The 16,986-nt window shown below is 41.1% G+C and overlaps 1 protein-coding gene across 4 annotated transcripts in view; it reads right to left on the bottom strand.

Moving 5' to 3' along the window:
* The window catches only part of spidr (scaffold protein involved in DNA repair), a 72,580-nt gene that overhangs the window by 34,826 nt on the left and 20,768 nt on the right, over window positions 1-16,986 (bottom strand). For all 4 annotated transcript variants that reach the window (XM_062022511.1, XM_062022512.1, XM_062022509.1 and 1 more), the window contains 4 exons: window positions 16,609-16,835; window positions 16,049-16,146; window positions 12,014-12,230; window positions 1,171-1,375 (listed from right to left, as the gene is read on the bottom strand). In XM_062022511.1, coding sequence (XP_061878495.1) covers window positions 1,171-1,375; window positions 12,014-12,230; window positions 16,049-16,146; window positions 16,609-16,835 — 747 coding nt within the window. The remainder of the gene's footprint in view (window positions 1-1,170; window positions 1,376-12,013; window positions 12,231-16,048; window positions 16,147-16,608; window positions 16,836-16,986) is intronic.

Genomic DNA, 16,986 nt, shown 5'->3' with positions numbered 1-16,986 from the left:
AAATGAGAGTCGAGAACGCGAAATGGACATTCACAGTGACTTTTATCTCCACGACAATACATCGGCGAAACACTTTAACTACGGAGCTAACGTGATAGCATCGGGCTCAAATGCAGATAGAAACAAAATAAATAAACCCCTGACTGGAAAGATAGACAGAAGATCAACAATACTAATAAACCATGGACATGTTGGACAAAGCTCAAACAAAATCTCGTTGACATGTATGACTTAAATGTTATTATGACAATGACAATAAAGGAATTGATTGATTGATTGATTGAAATACACGGTTAATGCTTTCCAGCCTGTCGAAGCTTAACAATGCTGTTGCTAATGACGCCATTGAAGCTAACTTAGCAAAGGGACCTCACAGAGCTATGCTAAAAACATTAGCTCTCCACCTACGCCAGCCAGCCCTCATCTGCTCACCAACACCGTGCTCACCTGTGTTCCAGCGATCGACAAAGGACTTCACCCGATCACCGATGCGGTCGGCGGCCCGGAGACGGAGGAAGTCAAGGTGAGGTCGGCGGCTAGCGCATCTGCTATCCATCTCAAAGTTCTCCTGGCTGTGTTGCTGCAGTCCGCCGCTAATACACCGATCACACCTACAGCTTTCTTCTTTGCAGTCTCCATTGTTCATTAAACAAATTGCAAAAGATTCACCAACACAGATGTCCAGAATACTGTGGAATTTTGGGATGAAAACAGAGCTTTTTTGTATTGGATTCAATGGGGTCCGAATACTTTCGTTCTCTCCGTGACGTCACGCGCATACGTCATCATATCTAGACGTTTTCAACCGGAAGTGTCGCGGGAAATTTTAAATTGCACTTTATAAGTTAACCCGGCCGTATTGGCATGTGTTGCAATGTTAAGATTTCATCATTGATATATAAACTATCAGACTGCGTGGTCGGTAGTAGTGGGTTTCAGTAGGCCTTTAAAAATTTGACATTTATAAAGTTATCAAAACGTATGTTATATTTTTGGGTAATATGGCAATGATGATGCTTCATTGTTTTTTGGTCAAATATATTTAGTGTTTGTTTATATAATGACAAGATAGGCTTCACTACACATTTTGTGGCCTGTCCCCAGACGATGGCACAATATAGCCTTCTTGGAATACTCATGATCTTACACATACAAGTCGAGAAAGCACACCTGTTTGGTATCATTTTCCTTAGAATCCCTGCAAACTTCCAACATCCCGAATGTTCCGCACAGAGGATAAGGCATGACCCTCTTGGCCGCAACCAGGCCTCTTGGTAGCATGTCAGCCGGTTGGGAGGTCGAGTTGCTGACTTTCCGACTAAAGTGCGTGTTGAGAATGATATCACAGCCGAAATTCTCCAAGGAGAGACTTTGCCTGCGAAGAAAATTAATGAGGGTCATCAGTTTCCTCCTCCCATTCACCTGCGTCAAGTTGAAAAGAGAAACAGATTTTATGAAGAAAAAAAATAATCCAGACGGGAATAAGAGTGCAGGAATGTTGTCAAACTGATATGAAACATTAGAATAGAGAACAGATGTACTCAATCTTTTTTGCTATCATAATAAAAATTTAACAAAAAGTTATAGAATGATTTCAGTGAACACTTCTTGCCAATATATGGTTGAGTTATTTGTAAAAAACATGCTTTTGTTAGATGAGCAGCACAATGTTGCATGTAAAATATGCCAAAAATTTATTGTGGGTGTTCTTTGGTGTTTTTGACGATTGCGGTCTTATGAGTAACTAGGAAGCAACAAAACATATTGACCTTTCAACAATATATTCTTTTAACAAACAGTCCAGTCACACACTGCTGTGGGACGGCATTACACTCCTCATACAGGAATTGTCGCAAGTTCTCCGACATGGTTGTGAGGTTCCTCCTGCATGAATCACGAAGCAGATTTTTCAAGTGTTGATTTGGGTTTAGGACTCTTGGCAGGCTGGTCTATTCTATTTACTCCCAAATTCCAGAGTTAGTCTCTGATAAAACACTGCTCTGTAGCATTCCATCTTGAAGGATGGAGTTCGGTGACAGACTGTGGAGATACTGTATGGGATTGGCAGTAGTTGCAGGTTGCTAGTTATTGATGACATGATAGCAAAGATGCTGCCCCACAACATTGCAGTGCCTCTACGAAGCAGCGGACTGTAGCGTTCTGTTTGTTTTCTTCTGAATTTACAATCCAACTTCCGCAGAAACCTCACAAAACACAACATTACCCCGCGGGCACAACACACATACTTATTTTGTCTAAATATACTACTCCCCTAAAAGCATGTTCCTTAAAAATAGGCCATTTCAAAATAAATAATTTGGCTTAACAAATTAAGGCAAAGATACAATAATAGAACAGAGAAATCTAAACAGATTTTGTTTTCAAGATATAATATTTTTTAATTTCAGTGTGTATGACGTTCTCCCAGATAAAAACGTGCAGTTCAGCACAGCTTCCTTCGGCCGCCTTCCAAATGTGACATCATCTGCAGAACAAAACATCCGCGCCTGTCACAATCGGGAGGTGTGATTGTTGGTTGACGACATGAAAAACACTCTAGTTTATATTTTTTGACATAATTTGTTACAGGCTTTGGTTTCACTAATCAAAAAACGGGTGCCAAAGTCGACATGCTGAAGTTATTTCTACAAATTCAAGCAAAACCTTTGTGCTGAAAGAATATTTGAACAATTGTACACCTGAGAAAGTCAGCGAGCGGCACCCCTCCGGAGTATTAAAAGGAACTTGAAAAACAGCCTCATAATTACACAGCACATTGTTTATAGTAACACTGATTTACGGTCTAAGTCTTCCCACATGTGACATAGAAGGAATAGAATGGTGGCCTATTGCTGAGTCAGCGCCAAGTGTACTCTGTGACTGGCTCCGTCATGCGTGTTGCAGCTCGTATCTGGCGTGCTGATCAATGACGGGCATGTTCAAGTGGAAAAAACTGTTTAGATGTGCACTGCTGGAAAATATTTATTCATCAGAAATCAACGTTTGATTCAACTGTTTTTTGTTTTTAGGGTCATTTTTAGGTCAGTGTTCCTACAGACTGAGTGGGAAGAAATAACGAGAAGGGTTCTCAAAGAGATACAGTATTAAAAATTCAGAATATCAGACAAACATGAAAAATTACCATCTTTTGAAAAACTCATATCAGACATGAACAAAACATATTAGACAGTTGTATAACAGTCCTACATGTACAGTCGTACCTCGCGTCGCCATCACGCTTCAAAGTTTGCGGCTTCAACACATAGCATATTTATTTTTGGCCTAAATTAAGCATTTTCAAACATAAAATGCCTAAATGAACTAAAAATATCAATGCTTCCACAATTAATTGCCGGAATACATTTTGAAGGGCGAGCGCCAATGTTAAAGATATCGCTATCTGCAATACTTTGGAACCATTTGGAGGAAAATAACATTGCACAAGCTGTGATACGAGAGAGAAATACTGAAAGTCATTGGATCAGAAGTCCGTTTGTCATTACAAGGAGAAAACAGACGTAATTGGATGCAACGATTCGTACGAGATCAACAAGTCTGAGTGTAGCAGAAACCACAACATCTTTCCTGATGTCTCATACCCGAACTGTGTGAACGACTTAATTTTTCAACCCACCTTAAAGGGCTTTCAAAATGATAAGAGTCTAGAAAGCTATGACCGCTTTCTTTGTGGATGGGTTTTGGTTGGTTGATTGCAGCAATTCATGCTCGCCATTTGCCATTAACTCTTCTTTTCAGCCACTTCCGTTTGTCCAGAAAAAATATGCTTAAAAAATGGGATAAGCTAATCTATCCCACTCCGATTGTGGTAGTTGACAATCACACATGTCTTCTGCATTACTATCATCAATACTATCAAAAACTTTCTAATATAGACAACGACTAGGGATGTATATCGTTAAGATTTTATCGATACGATACCTTTATCGTACTCTTATCGGTATTATATGTAATTGGTGTAAAAAAGAGATTTTAAAAATACATTTTTATTACAAATTTTATTGGCACAAAAGGTTATCATGTAACATTTCACAGCAGGGAAGTCTTTTGTCAACACCTGATTTTTAATTCTTAAACAAGTCAACTATGTTTGCAGTGCAATGTAGTTATGTCATCAGCTTGGAAACACCACACAGATCCCTAACTGTGTTTCTATTAATTACAATTATACTCAGATAACAATATTAACGTAGGTATGGTACATCATATAATTTATATCACATCAAATATAAAAATCAATACAATCAATTAGCATAGTGCACGTGCAGTGGTTGTGCAATTAAGCAATGTGCGTTTTGATGCCAAGCAAACGCGGCGCGATAGAGTTATGAAAACATGTTTTCTATGCTCTAGCTATAAATATATTCCATTTATAATGAATAATTCCCACGATGCCACCACCAAGACCAAGGTCCTCGACAATTCTCGATGCGGTTGACTGATTTTCAAAGATGCCACACTTCAATCCCCTGTCTTAAATACCTACATCCCAAGAGACTGCTCAACTACTGGTCAAGTAGTTAGCATCTGGATCTGGATCCCTCTGGACCTGGTCTCTGACTGGGGAACCCAATTCACATCCCAAGTATGTAAGGCTTTTTGCAAGGTGTTGGAGGCCATCCGAAGCCTTTCGTTGGGATAACATCCCCATACCAAGGGCCAGACGGAGCGGGCTAACCAGGACCTGGAAGCAAAACTCCGCTGCGTATGCCACCGACGATCTTCGTCCTGGTCTTACCACCTCTGTTGGGTGGAGTACACTCACAATTCCTTCACCTCCTCGGCGACAGGTGTGCCTTCTTTTAAAGTTGCCTACGGTTACCAGCCGAATTTTTTTCCTTCTTAGGAGTCGGAGATCGCACTTCCATCAGTCTACTAGCATATTTGACGAGTTCATCGGGATACAAGAGTGAGTTTGTCCCGGATGGCTGCCCAGAACCGAAGCCCGGGCGGATCGCCACATGATACCAGCCCCCACTTATCAACCTGGACAAGAGGTCTGGCTGTCGTCTCGGGACTTATCGTTGCCTGGCTACTCCAGGAGGATTTCTCAGAAGTTCGTGGCCTGGGGTGCTTAAAGATCACTAGGATCATCAGCCCTGTGGCGGTCGAACTCCAGCTGCCCTAATCCATCAAGCGATATCTGGTGGTTCATATCTCCAACCTCAAGCCTGTTACCACCAGTCCAATGTGCCAACCTTGGACGTTTTTTCCTCCTTGCGCATGATCGGTGGTAACACAGCTTACACAGTGAAGGCTATTTTATACTCCAGAAGGCGAAGCAAGGTAGTTCAGTATCTGGTCAACTGGGAAGGGTACAGTCCTGAAGAACACTCATGGATCTCCAGCTCCTGTATACTCTATCCATCCTTTATGCATGACTTCTAACTCTCTTCATCCTGAAAAACCATGTAAGCAGTCAAAACCAGGCCTGTCTGCTTAGTGTTGCAGTGCCTGGTTTTTGGGCTAAAGGCGGAGTCACCTTCGCGCACATCTCATACCCTAAGCTCTCCAGTCCATTCACTTGGCACCAGTTGATTCCTGATGCTTCACCCTTTCAGTCGTGTTCGTCTCTTCTGCTCTGGCTCCACTCATACTCCTTGTTCCTTAGGCTCTGTCCTGGCGCTGCCGTGTAGTGTTGACTTTTTCCTCTCCACACCTTTTGTGTGTGACCTCTGTTTCTCCACACCTTTTATTTGCATCTTAAAGTTGTTTTTTCTCACTTCTTTTTGAGTGCGCTTTGTGTTATTATTTGTATTCTTTCTCTGCGTTGGGGTCCTACTGCAGCGAAGGCCGATCGTGACACAATTAACAGCAATAAACAAATGTTTACTGTTGACTTTTTTATCCTTAATTGCACTTGACTGAAATTTACCCATGTAATAAACGGTGCCAAGCACAGCAAATGCCAACAAGTTGATGCTGTAGGAATATTTTGTGCATATGGTGTGCAGCACTGCAGGCTATATTAAAAAGCATGTGATGACTGTCGGCCAGGGTTTTTCAACAACATTTTTTGGGGGGCTATATTTCCAGAAAGTTAATGACTGGGGGACCGGACTTCTCCTTTCACTATTAATCATATTTTGTACAGTATACATTTGATCTATTCATTTTGTCAGAGTTGATGGAACGCTTTGCTGTTTTTAGGGACTTTTTGCAAAAAAAAAAATCTAGTCAAAAAAATAGAAAAGAGAAGATCTAAAATTGAACCTTGAGGAAGTTGAGGAAAACTACTAGTACAACTAAAGTTGAGCAAATGATCACTGACTGCATCTGAAATAAACAAGCTACAGCAACACCTTAGTTACATAAATCACATTACATTAACTGCTGAAAAGAAGAGGACTTGAAGAGGTGCCTGTAACGCCTTGGTTGTAAATCACGAGTTTGGACCCAGTGTTCTGTTTGCTAGCAATGTTACATTTCCGTGCAATGACCTGCCAATGTGTTCCTCCATACAACAACAGGAGCACTCTGGTGTTTGGGAATTTGCTGCAAAAATGTTTGTCCTCCAAATTTTGAACTGAACTCGGGGGGCCGGTATGGTGTCATTCCCGGGCAGAATTTGGCCCTCAAGTCGCCAGTTTAATAGGCCTGGTGTAGGCTTTAGATGTAAACTGGACAGAATCCAGACCAACTTGAGGCTCATAATAAATAAAAAAATCATACAACCCAATGTTTCGGCTAATATATGTATTATTGTATTTATGAAGGACTTTACATTATATCTCCTACTGATGTTTCTGTTAACCAGTGACTTTTTCTGTAGGGCACTCATTGGAATTATTGCAGTAGGGACAGCTGAAGCTTTTAAATTGTATCATCACACAGAATAATATTAATGATTCTTAAAATGGTAATTGTACATTATATCACAATATAATTACCGTAATTTCCGGACTATAAGCCGCTACTTTTTCCCCTCGTTCTGGTCCCTGCGGCTTATACAAGGGTGCGGCTTATTTACGGCCTGTTCTTCTCCGACACAGACAAAGAGGATTTCGGTGGTTTTAGTACGCAGGAGGAAGATGATGACACAATGATTAAAGACTGACTTTTCATATACTTTTCGGTAGGCTGGTTATTTTGATAACGTACAGGCGAGCACTTTGTATTACTTTGCACCGTTGTATTATTTGTACTCTGCAAGAATGCTGTTCGCCATGTCAAAGATGTGAAAGTTTGATTGAATGATTGAAAGATTTATTGTTAATAAATGGGACGCTTTGCGTTCCAAACAGTCATCTCTGTCCCGACAATCCCCTCCGTGGTAGCAGGAACCCCTATATACTACGGTAATTACACATCAAAACCCTGCGGCTTATAGTCGGGTGCGGCTTATATATGGAGCAATCTGTATTTTCCCCTAAATTTAGCTGGTGCGGCTTATAGTCAGGTGCGGCTTATAGTCCGGAAATTACGGTATATGTTAAATGTTATATAAAGGGTTGAGCGTAGTTCTAATAAATATGAGGAACAAATACCAGGGACAAATCTTTAATCGGAGTAAATATTTACTGTGAATAAATACAACCCTACAGCTGCTAACCACCAAACAAGGACTTCCGCTGCTTTTTAAAACCCGTTAGAAGAAATCATTGTATACGACCGTGACTACATTAAGAATATTGCTCATCGTCTAAGTACACAGTGTTAGTAGTGCAGAACGTACAGTACAGCGAATCAGGAACAGGAAGTGTCTTTCTATTGTGAGCAAGTGAGTGGGCAGCTGACAGGTAGGTCTCTCAAGGAGTGGCCCAGCTGCTGGCGTCACAGCTCCGAGGTGAATAATCCTTACAGGTATTTCCGCTCAAGTCACAGCCCATTCAAGGCAGGGAGTGGGGGGGTGGGTGGGAGGAGCCAACCTACGCACTTTAGAAATGATGGGGGAGATAAACCCCTCAAGTGTCACGTAGGAAGCTGGAGCAGAGGAATTATACTGGATACGACGACACACTAAATGTGGGGTTTTCCCCACCCATTAACACCACAGTCGAAGATGTATGTACGGTATATAATATTGTACAAAACCCAAAACCAGTGAAGTTGGCACATTGTGTAAATTGTAAATAAAAACAGAATACATCCATCCATCCATTTTCTACCGCTTGTCCCTTTTGGGGGGTGACAGAATACAATGATTTGCAAATCCTTTTCAACCTATATTCAATTGAATAGACTGCAAAGACAAGATATGTAATGTTCGAACTGAGAAACTTATTTTGCAAATAATCATTGACTTAGAATTTAATGGCAGCAACACATTGGTAAAAATGCCCCTGTGCCATTTTTTTTTGCACTGTGTTACATCACCCTTCCTTTTAACAACACTCAGTAAACGTTTGGGAACTGAAGAGACCAATTTTTGAAGCTTTTCAGGTGGAATTATTTCCCATTCTTGCTTGATGTACAGCTTAAGTTGTTCAACAGTCCGGGGTCTCCGTTATCGTATTTTACGCTTCGTAATGCGCCACACATTTTCAATGGGAGACCGGTCTGGACTAGAGGCAGGCACTCTTTTACTACGAAGCCACGCTGTTGTAAAACGTGCAGAATGTGGCTTGCTGAAATAAGCAGGGGCGTCAATGAAAAAGACGTTGCTTGGATGGCAACACATGTTGCTCCAAAAGCTGTATGTACCTTTCAGCATTAATGGTGCCTTCACAGATGTGTAAGTTACCTATTCCTTGGGCACTAATACACCCCCATACCATCGCAGATGCTGGCTTTTGAACTGTGCGCCTATAACAGTCCGGATAGTTCTGTTCCTCTTTGGTCCGGAGGACACGACGTCCAGAGTTTCCAAAAATAATTTGAAATGTGGACTCATCAGACCACAGAACACTTTTCCACTTTGCATCAGTTCGTCTTATATGAGCTCGGGCGTGGCAAAGCCGGCTTTGCATAGTAGAGTTTTAATTTGCACTTTCATGTGTAGCGATGAACTGTAGTTACTGACAGTGGTTTTCTGACATGTTCCTGAGCCCATGTGGTGATATCCTTTACACACTGATGTCGGTTTATGATGCAGTACCGCCTGAGGGATCAAAGGTCATGGGCATTCAATGTTGGTTTTCGGCCTTGCTGCCTTTGTGCAGTGACTTCCGAACCTTTTGATGATATTACGGACCATAGATGGTGAAATCCCTAAATTCCTTGCAGGAGGTCGTTGAGAAATGTTGTTTTTAAATTGTTCGACAATTGTGTTTACGTTTATTTACAAGATAAAATGCATTTAAAAAAATTCATCCGTCGTCATGTCTTTCATGATGATTGTGAACCTTAGACAAAATTCCCCCAAAAATTCAGTTACCCTTTAAGCACCATTGCAAATGGACTGGAACAGTCACAAATGAAACTACTACTACTACTAATGATGATGCAAACATCATCTGGTTGCTCTTTTCTATTAAGGGTGTTGTATGAAATTAATAATACCACCATTTTTAACCTTTAACACAAAGCTGAGCAGGCTGTTTTATATGAATAACTAGTTGGCATATCTGTGACGGATTAGTCATAGAAAATGACGAATATCAGAATGGCCCCTGGTGTCCTTTAATTTGTCTTTATGCAGGCCCTCGATGGGAATGCCTTGGACACCCCTGATATAGATACGATATGCTTTATTATTCCCGCAAAGAAAAATCCTAAAAGCTGAAGCTTGTCAAAATAAAAGTGAATTTATGGATTCATGTTCATGGACCTCAGTTCTACCTTGGGATTTAAAAAACTGAAAGGTGCTGAAGCCGCCATGTGTTTCCAATCTGGCGTCTTTGGCTCCCTGCGCGCGCTCGCTCCCAAAGGCTGCAGAAAATAATCTAGTGTTTTTCCCCCCAGCTTGCTGGAAATGACCTAACTACTGCCAGGAAGAGGAATGTGAAACATTCCCAGGAGCTGTGTGTGACGTCAGAGCATCGAGGAGGCCCCAGCGCTTCCGCCAGCCTGGATATTCCTGAGTGCATTCAATCTCAAACTCCCAACAGCTGGAGGCGAATGCTGCCTTGCTCCCACTTCAAAACAACCCTTGAAAACATACATGGCCCACGCCTCCCTGGACTCCGAAGTGAGGGGCTGCAGTGCACATCTGGGCCTTTAGTGATGATACTGAGGAATGCTGGGGGAAAGGTTGTGCTTTCCACTGAAGCTGTTCTATTCTAAAATGTTATCATTAGAACCGTTAACACCAGAACTAAGTGATGCACAGACACATATTTTGTTTTGTTGATTAAACACAATGCTTTTACTGCCATTCCAAATAGTAGCAAATACAGTGTACATGGCAAATTGCCAAATGTTTTTTTCTAATATTTGACCATACCATCTGCCCTTTGTCAAACAAACTTCCTGCTAAGCGTTTCCTGTTCCTCTTTGTCCAGCACCTTGCAAGCATGTCTTGTGTTGTGTAATTGCCGCGAAAGTGTTCTTCTTGAACAGCTGCCCAGAAATGAATTTGTCGAAAATTCAAAACAGGGAAACGCAGGGAAACGTTTTGCTGAACAGGCACTTTTCTGTCCGCCATTACTATTTTGAGATCTTTTTGGGATTGCGTCAAAGGTGCAAGTTGTTCCTCTTATTGGATCTTGCAGAGTCAATTGCATTTCTACAGGCAACTTAGCAATCAAATTGCTGTGCAAAAGTTTTGAGCCACCATTAAAAGTTTGCTTTAGCAATGTATTAATGAGGCTACATACAATAAGTCACCATTTTAACACAAGTTGCAAGAACTATGAGGTTTATCCTGGCTAGTCTCAGAGAAGTCCTCTTGGTTACCTGTGCACTAAACGCATCATGAGGGACAACACACGCTATTTAGGCCAGGGTTAATAATTATTTTTGCTGGGTGATATATTGTCCCACAAATTATTGTAGATAAACAATGTTATTGTCAGCACTACTTTGAGACCAAATATATTGTCCTAAATAAGTAAACAATAAAAATGTAATTGACTCTCAATCTTTGTTAGCAAAAATTGCAGTTCAAAAAATATTTAACATCTTAATGTGTAGTTTTTCCCCCAATTGGATAAAATGGTTCATTGTTATTTTTTTACTTTTTTCAACACATTGGGATAGGCTGCTTGGCAAGACTAAATTGGCCCTAGTGTTTGAATGTGAGTCTGAATGGTTGTCTATCTGTGTTGGCCCTGCGATGGATTGGCTACTTGTCCAGGGTTTCCCCAGTCTCCCCAACCTTTTCCCTGAAAGGAACAAGCGGTAGATATTGGATTGATGGATGAGCATACTTGCTCGTTCGTCCGTGTTGGTGGGCTCGTCCTGCTCACTTCTTTGAAGTTGAAATATTTCCACAAAGGGAAATTTGGCTTTGCAATCAAATTTTCCCCCTTAATCTTGTTATTTTGCAGCGCTTCTCGCTAGCCAGTCACAACCAGCGAGGCTCTGTCTGTGCATCGTTCCGCCTCCACCCACAGAGACCAAGATTGTTAAAGACTGACAGACAGAATCAACCCGTCCATTTAATTCTGCTATTGAATAAACACGCTCAGTTGCAGAGAGCGATGCACAGAGTGAACCCTCTGGCACCGTGTTTGGAAGCAATTGACAAAGAAAACAAACATCTCATCATTGAGATCGTTCTCATTGTTCGATTAACTGATTTATTGGTTACAGGCCCAACAATGAAGGAGATTGAGGGTCTGTTGTTAGTCATTGTGAGGAGACAATTTTTATCCAAGAGGAGACTGAGGGCAGCAAAAACATGGAGGGTATCAGCAAAGTGGAGACTGATTGAGGAGGCATAACACTGCAACGCTCAGACCTCAGGGTAAGCTAACGTTAGTATGTAAGCCATGTTTCCTCAATAAAATATTCAAGGCAAGTGAAAAGGGGGAATTGGCGTGCTAAGCAACGGCACCCCACCTTACGAACACTAACTGGAATGGAACCCTTGTCCTACTCAAAATGAATGCAAACAAGGCAGGCAGTGGTGTCAGACTTGTGCACTGTACTGTACGTGAATGCATTGGCTTACCATGGCGGGTATACGTGGATGATGTCTGCGGGAGCAGGACTCAGCTGGGCACAAGTCTCCTTGCAGAACAACACCAGCACTCGAGCGTCATAGCGTGTGAGTTCGTGTTGGTGGCCCTTCGCGGGACTCGGCGGGCGGTGCTGGCAGCGCACCAGTTGCATGCTGCACTCCTCCTGAACCTCCAGCACCTTCAGCACTAGCACGCCAGGCCTATCCACTGGAGAGCGAAGCAACAACAACACAGATGTTGAGCAGCGAGTTTCTTTTGCACGCCTTTTTTGCGCTCGCGGTCAACTCTCTGAAGGACTCATTAGGGTAGTCCTTCACTTTTAACTTTTTTTATTCAGTCCGAATAACGGGAAAGCTGTATATGTAACACTAAAATCTCATTGTTACTTGACTATGTACTTTTTTGAGAGACGATCATTAAGATAGAGCCAATCACAACAATGACTTGAGGCAGTGTAATCCAATAGAAAATTTACTTGGCTCAGCTTACACTTTTGGGGTGTAAAGTTGATTACACTGGATTGTGAAATTGCAGTCTGCCAACTCACATACAAAGCGGCTCTTTTTAAGTCACTGATCTCAGAGTGGCCAGAGGGGGTATTTAAATGTGATATGTTTAAATAATAATATCAAAAGGCTGCATAAGAAAGCTATTACTTTTTTTTTCTTTATACAGGCATTTGTCAAAATATGAGAACATTTTAAGAACAAGAATATATATATACAGTCGTGATCAAAAGTTTATATACACTTGTAAAGAACATAATGTCATGGCTGTCTTGAGTTTCCAATAATTTCTACAACTCTTATTTTTTTGTGATAGAGGGATTGGAGCACATACTCGTTGGTCACAAAAAACATTCATGAAGTTTGGTTCTTTTATGAATTTATTATGGGTCTACTGAAAATGTGACCAAATCTGCTGGGTCAAAAGTATACATACAGCAATGTAAATATTTGGTTACATGTCCCTTGGCAAGTTTCACTGCAATAAGGCACTTTTGGTAGCCATCCACAAGCTTCTGGTTAAATTTTTGACCACTTCTCTTGACAAAATTGGTGAAGTTCAGCTAAATTTGTTGGTTTTCTGACATGGACTTGTTTTTTCAGCATTGTCCACACGTTTAAGCCAGGACTTTGGTAAGGCCATTCTAAAACCTTAATTCTAGCCTGATTGAGCCATTCCTTTACCACTTTTGTCATGTGTTTGCGGTCATTGTCCTGTTGGAACACCCAACTGCGCCCCAGACCCAACCTCCGAGCTGATGATTTTAGGTTGTCCTGAAAAATTTGGAGGTAATCCTCCTTTTTTATTGTCCCATTTACTCTCTGTAAAGCAAAACAGCAAAAACAGGCCCAGAGCATAATACTACCACCACCATGCTTGATGGTAGGAATAGTGGTCCTGGGATTAAAGGCCTCAATTTTTCTCCTCCAAACATATTGCTGGGTATTGTGGCTAAACAGCTCAACGTGCAAACACACATCAAAAGTGGCAAAGTAATGGCTAAATCAGGCTAGAATTAAGGTTTTAGAATGGCCCTGACTTTAAACGTGTGGACAATGCTGAAAAAACAAGTGCATGTCAGAAAACCAACAAATTTAGCTGAACTGCACAAATTTTGTCAAGAGGAGTGGTCAAAAATTCTACCAGAAACTTGCCAGAAGCTTGTGGATGGCTACCAAAAGCGCCTTATTGTGTAACTTGCCAAGGGACATGTAACCAAATATTAACATTGCTGTATGTATACTTTTGACCCAGCAGATTTGGTCACATTTTCAGTAGACCCATAATAAATTCATAAAAGAACCAAACTTCATGAATGATATTTGTGACGAACAAGTGTGTTCTCCAATCACTCTATCACAAAAAAGTAAGAGTTGTAGAAATTATTGGAAACTCAAGACAGCCATGACATTGAGTTCTTCACAAGTGTATGTAAACTTTTGATCGCGACTGTATATGTATGTACACTAGGGGTGTAACGGTACGTGTATTTGTATTGAACTGTTTCGGTACGGGGGTTCCAGTTCGGTTTGAAGGTGTACCAAACGAGTTTCCACACGGACATATTAAGTAGCGTAACGCACGTTGTGTAAACAATGCACACCGAGGGACAACACACGGCATGCTAGCAGCTAATGGGCTACGATAGACTGATCATACGTCCTCTTTTCACCGGACATGTCCTCTTTTGTGGAGCTGTCAGGGCGGCGTTTCTTAAATGCCTCAAATGTCCGGCATTTTGAGTTAGGGTTGCGTGTATTTTCAATGTACGTTCAGGGTTAAGAAGGGGTTGAAAACAAAACAAATTGTGTGTGCAACAGCATTCGTGAAGGAGGGGCAGAGACAGAGAGAGCGAGAGTGTTATGATAAACGCGCATGCGTCGCCAGGCTCTGCTTTTTATCCATAGATTTATCAGATTTAAGTTTTTATTATCTATAGCAGGGGTGTCAAAAGTGTGCCCCGGAGGCCATTTGCGGCCCACAGCTAATGTTTTAAAGGCCCACGGCACATTCTAAAAATACTATTAAAATAAACAAAAACATAACAAAAGTGAAATAAAAAAGATTAAAGGTTAAATGTAATTTAGAAAAAGTTGCAATGTTGACTAATAAAACAAAGCTGTTTTTTTTTCTTTCAAACGGTCATTGCTCAAAACATAATATTGAATCAAAATCAATGTTATTATGAATTATTGACCTATCCAAGGTTCCGATTACTTCACATCAAATATTCCACTAAGAAAAATATTTTTGGTGGAAGATTTTGCAAATTTGGTAAATAAATAACCCAAAAATGTATATTTTGTTGTTTTCTTACTGTACCGAAAATGAACCGAACCGTGACCTCTAAACCGAGGTACGTACCGAATCGAAATTTTTGTGTACAGTTACACCCCTAATGTACACACGCACAATTTTCCCCTCGGTCTTCTTCTTTTTTTTTTTTCCTTCTACTTTTTGTCCCCCCCTGCGCCAAACACTAAATGTATCCAAACCTTTAATAAAGTCAAATACAAATAAAGGAACAAAAGAAGTATCCCACACTTCTGTTTTGTAAAGTAAATCTGTACAGCACATACAGGCATCTACATCAAAATGATTTGCCTGAGCAGCTGGACAGGACAAATACAAATAAAAAAAGTTCTCTTTTTTAAATTGGGACATCGTCCCGCGGATCAGGTTGTGGACGCTGGCGGGCCGTAGTTTGGGGACCGTCGGTGTAAACAAACATTGGTGTTGTATACACACCAAAATATAGATAGATATAATAAAAATAGATAAAAATTAGATTATTGCATTTTGTTCATATGTGTGGCAAATGTGTGGCAATATGCTGAATGACAGTCTAAAAGTAACATGACTTTTTTTCAAAAAATCGCAAATGGGATCGTTCTCACAAATTTTTGGCAGAAAAACTGCAATTCGTTTTTTTCTCCAAATGGTGCAGCTCTAATTCTGTAAGTGTATATCTACTTAGGGTAGCGGACATAAAATCACTGAAAACACATTCCTCCCTCTTCCTACTTGGAGCACGTAAATTAGCGGCACCCCCAGCACATTAGTTATGTTGTCAGCTAATGATGGTAAAGTTTAGCTACAAAGGTTAGCTATCATTGAATGTATAGTCTATTGTACATAAATAAAAGCATGACTGCAATTGTTGGACTACTTAGAGCTGTTAAACATTCAAAAGTCAGTGTATCGGTGAGTCAAATCCTCGCCCGCCAAACCTCACCTTTGATCAAGTGTCTTTTTTCCCCACAATCAACTGTCAACTTTTAACTACTGTTCATGCCCTGTGCCTCTCACCCAGAGAGGTGGTAGTTTGGTATACCGCGGAAAAGAGAAGAAAACTTGACAAGCAGTTTCCTGTAACGTATAGCGAGTTCAGAGTTCAGAGCCGCAATGATCGAGTGACGCTGGCTCTTCCTCAACGTGGCCTCTTAGTATGTTAACCTACATACTACACGAAAAAAAAAAAAAATCCTTGAGATACTCAGTTGTTAGTTGTGTTGCACCTTGTATTGAGTTGACCGAAATGGAGCGGTGCCTCCAGAAGCTCACAGCTGACCTTTGCCTGCATTGGAGTCGATTCAGCCTCTCTGCAAGACCTCCGCTGTGCAACACATACAAGCACACGCGTGATGACATTGTAACATTGTATAATTCCCTCAACAACATACACATAGATTTTGGAAGAGGAGTTTGGCTACGGAAGTGACCTTTCACCGTTTTATGAAGAAGCTCTTCAGCTGACAACTTGCTGTTTGCCTGATACCTTATAACAAAAGCACTTGTTTATGCCGATTTATGAAGCAATAGCATCAAATGTGCTTGAATGAACATGGAAAGTGCTGCTGACTACGGCTTAGTTTAGTAGAAAGCCATCGGCTCACTGGAAGTGGGAATCTTCTCTGCCCTCAGGATTCGATTACACCGCACGTGTTAGCCTGAGTTTACAAAATTCCTGAAGCAGTATAAAATATCAAATCTGAATAAAAATTATTCAGGAGTAGCTTTGTATCTGTAAAACAAAAAAATAATTTTAAAACAAAAACAAACAAAACTTAATTCTAACCTTTGAAACTTCCTTTTCTTTTTGGCTGAGTCCTCGGGGGGTTTGGACTGCCTGGGAAACGCTTTCCGAGGCGTCTGCAGCATGGCATGAGCGCACCTGACCCAGTCGCTGACAGACCTTTTGCTGCTCTCGCCAGTCTGTCCACGTGGGCTCTGGACATCCAGTCTGCTGGTGGTTTGAGTCTCCCCCTCATTGCCGCCGTCGGACACGTAGCCTGAGATTTCAAGCTGTGTCAATCATGGGAAACGTAATGATGGTTAATAAACAATTAACAGGTGCAATCCCTTACAGTACAGTAATTTTTAAAATATAGACATTGAAGGATGTGTTATGCTGATGCTAATGGTTACGATAGGCAGCAACCAGCAGAGGGTGCTA

This window comes from Entelurus aequoreus, linkage group LG16 (assembly GCF_033978785.1).
Source record: "Entelurus aequoreus isolate RoL-2023_Sb linkage group LG16, RoL_Eaeq_v1.1, whole genome shotgun sequence".
NCBI classification, from domain to species: Eukaryota; Metazoa; Chordata; class Actinopteri; order Syngnathiformes; family Syngnathidae; genus Entelurus; species Entelurus aequoreus.
The sequence above is the reverse complement of the archived record's forward strand: the minus strand, read 5'-3'. Positions and strand labels throughout refer to the sequence as shown.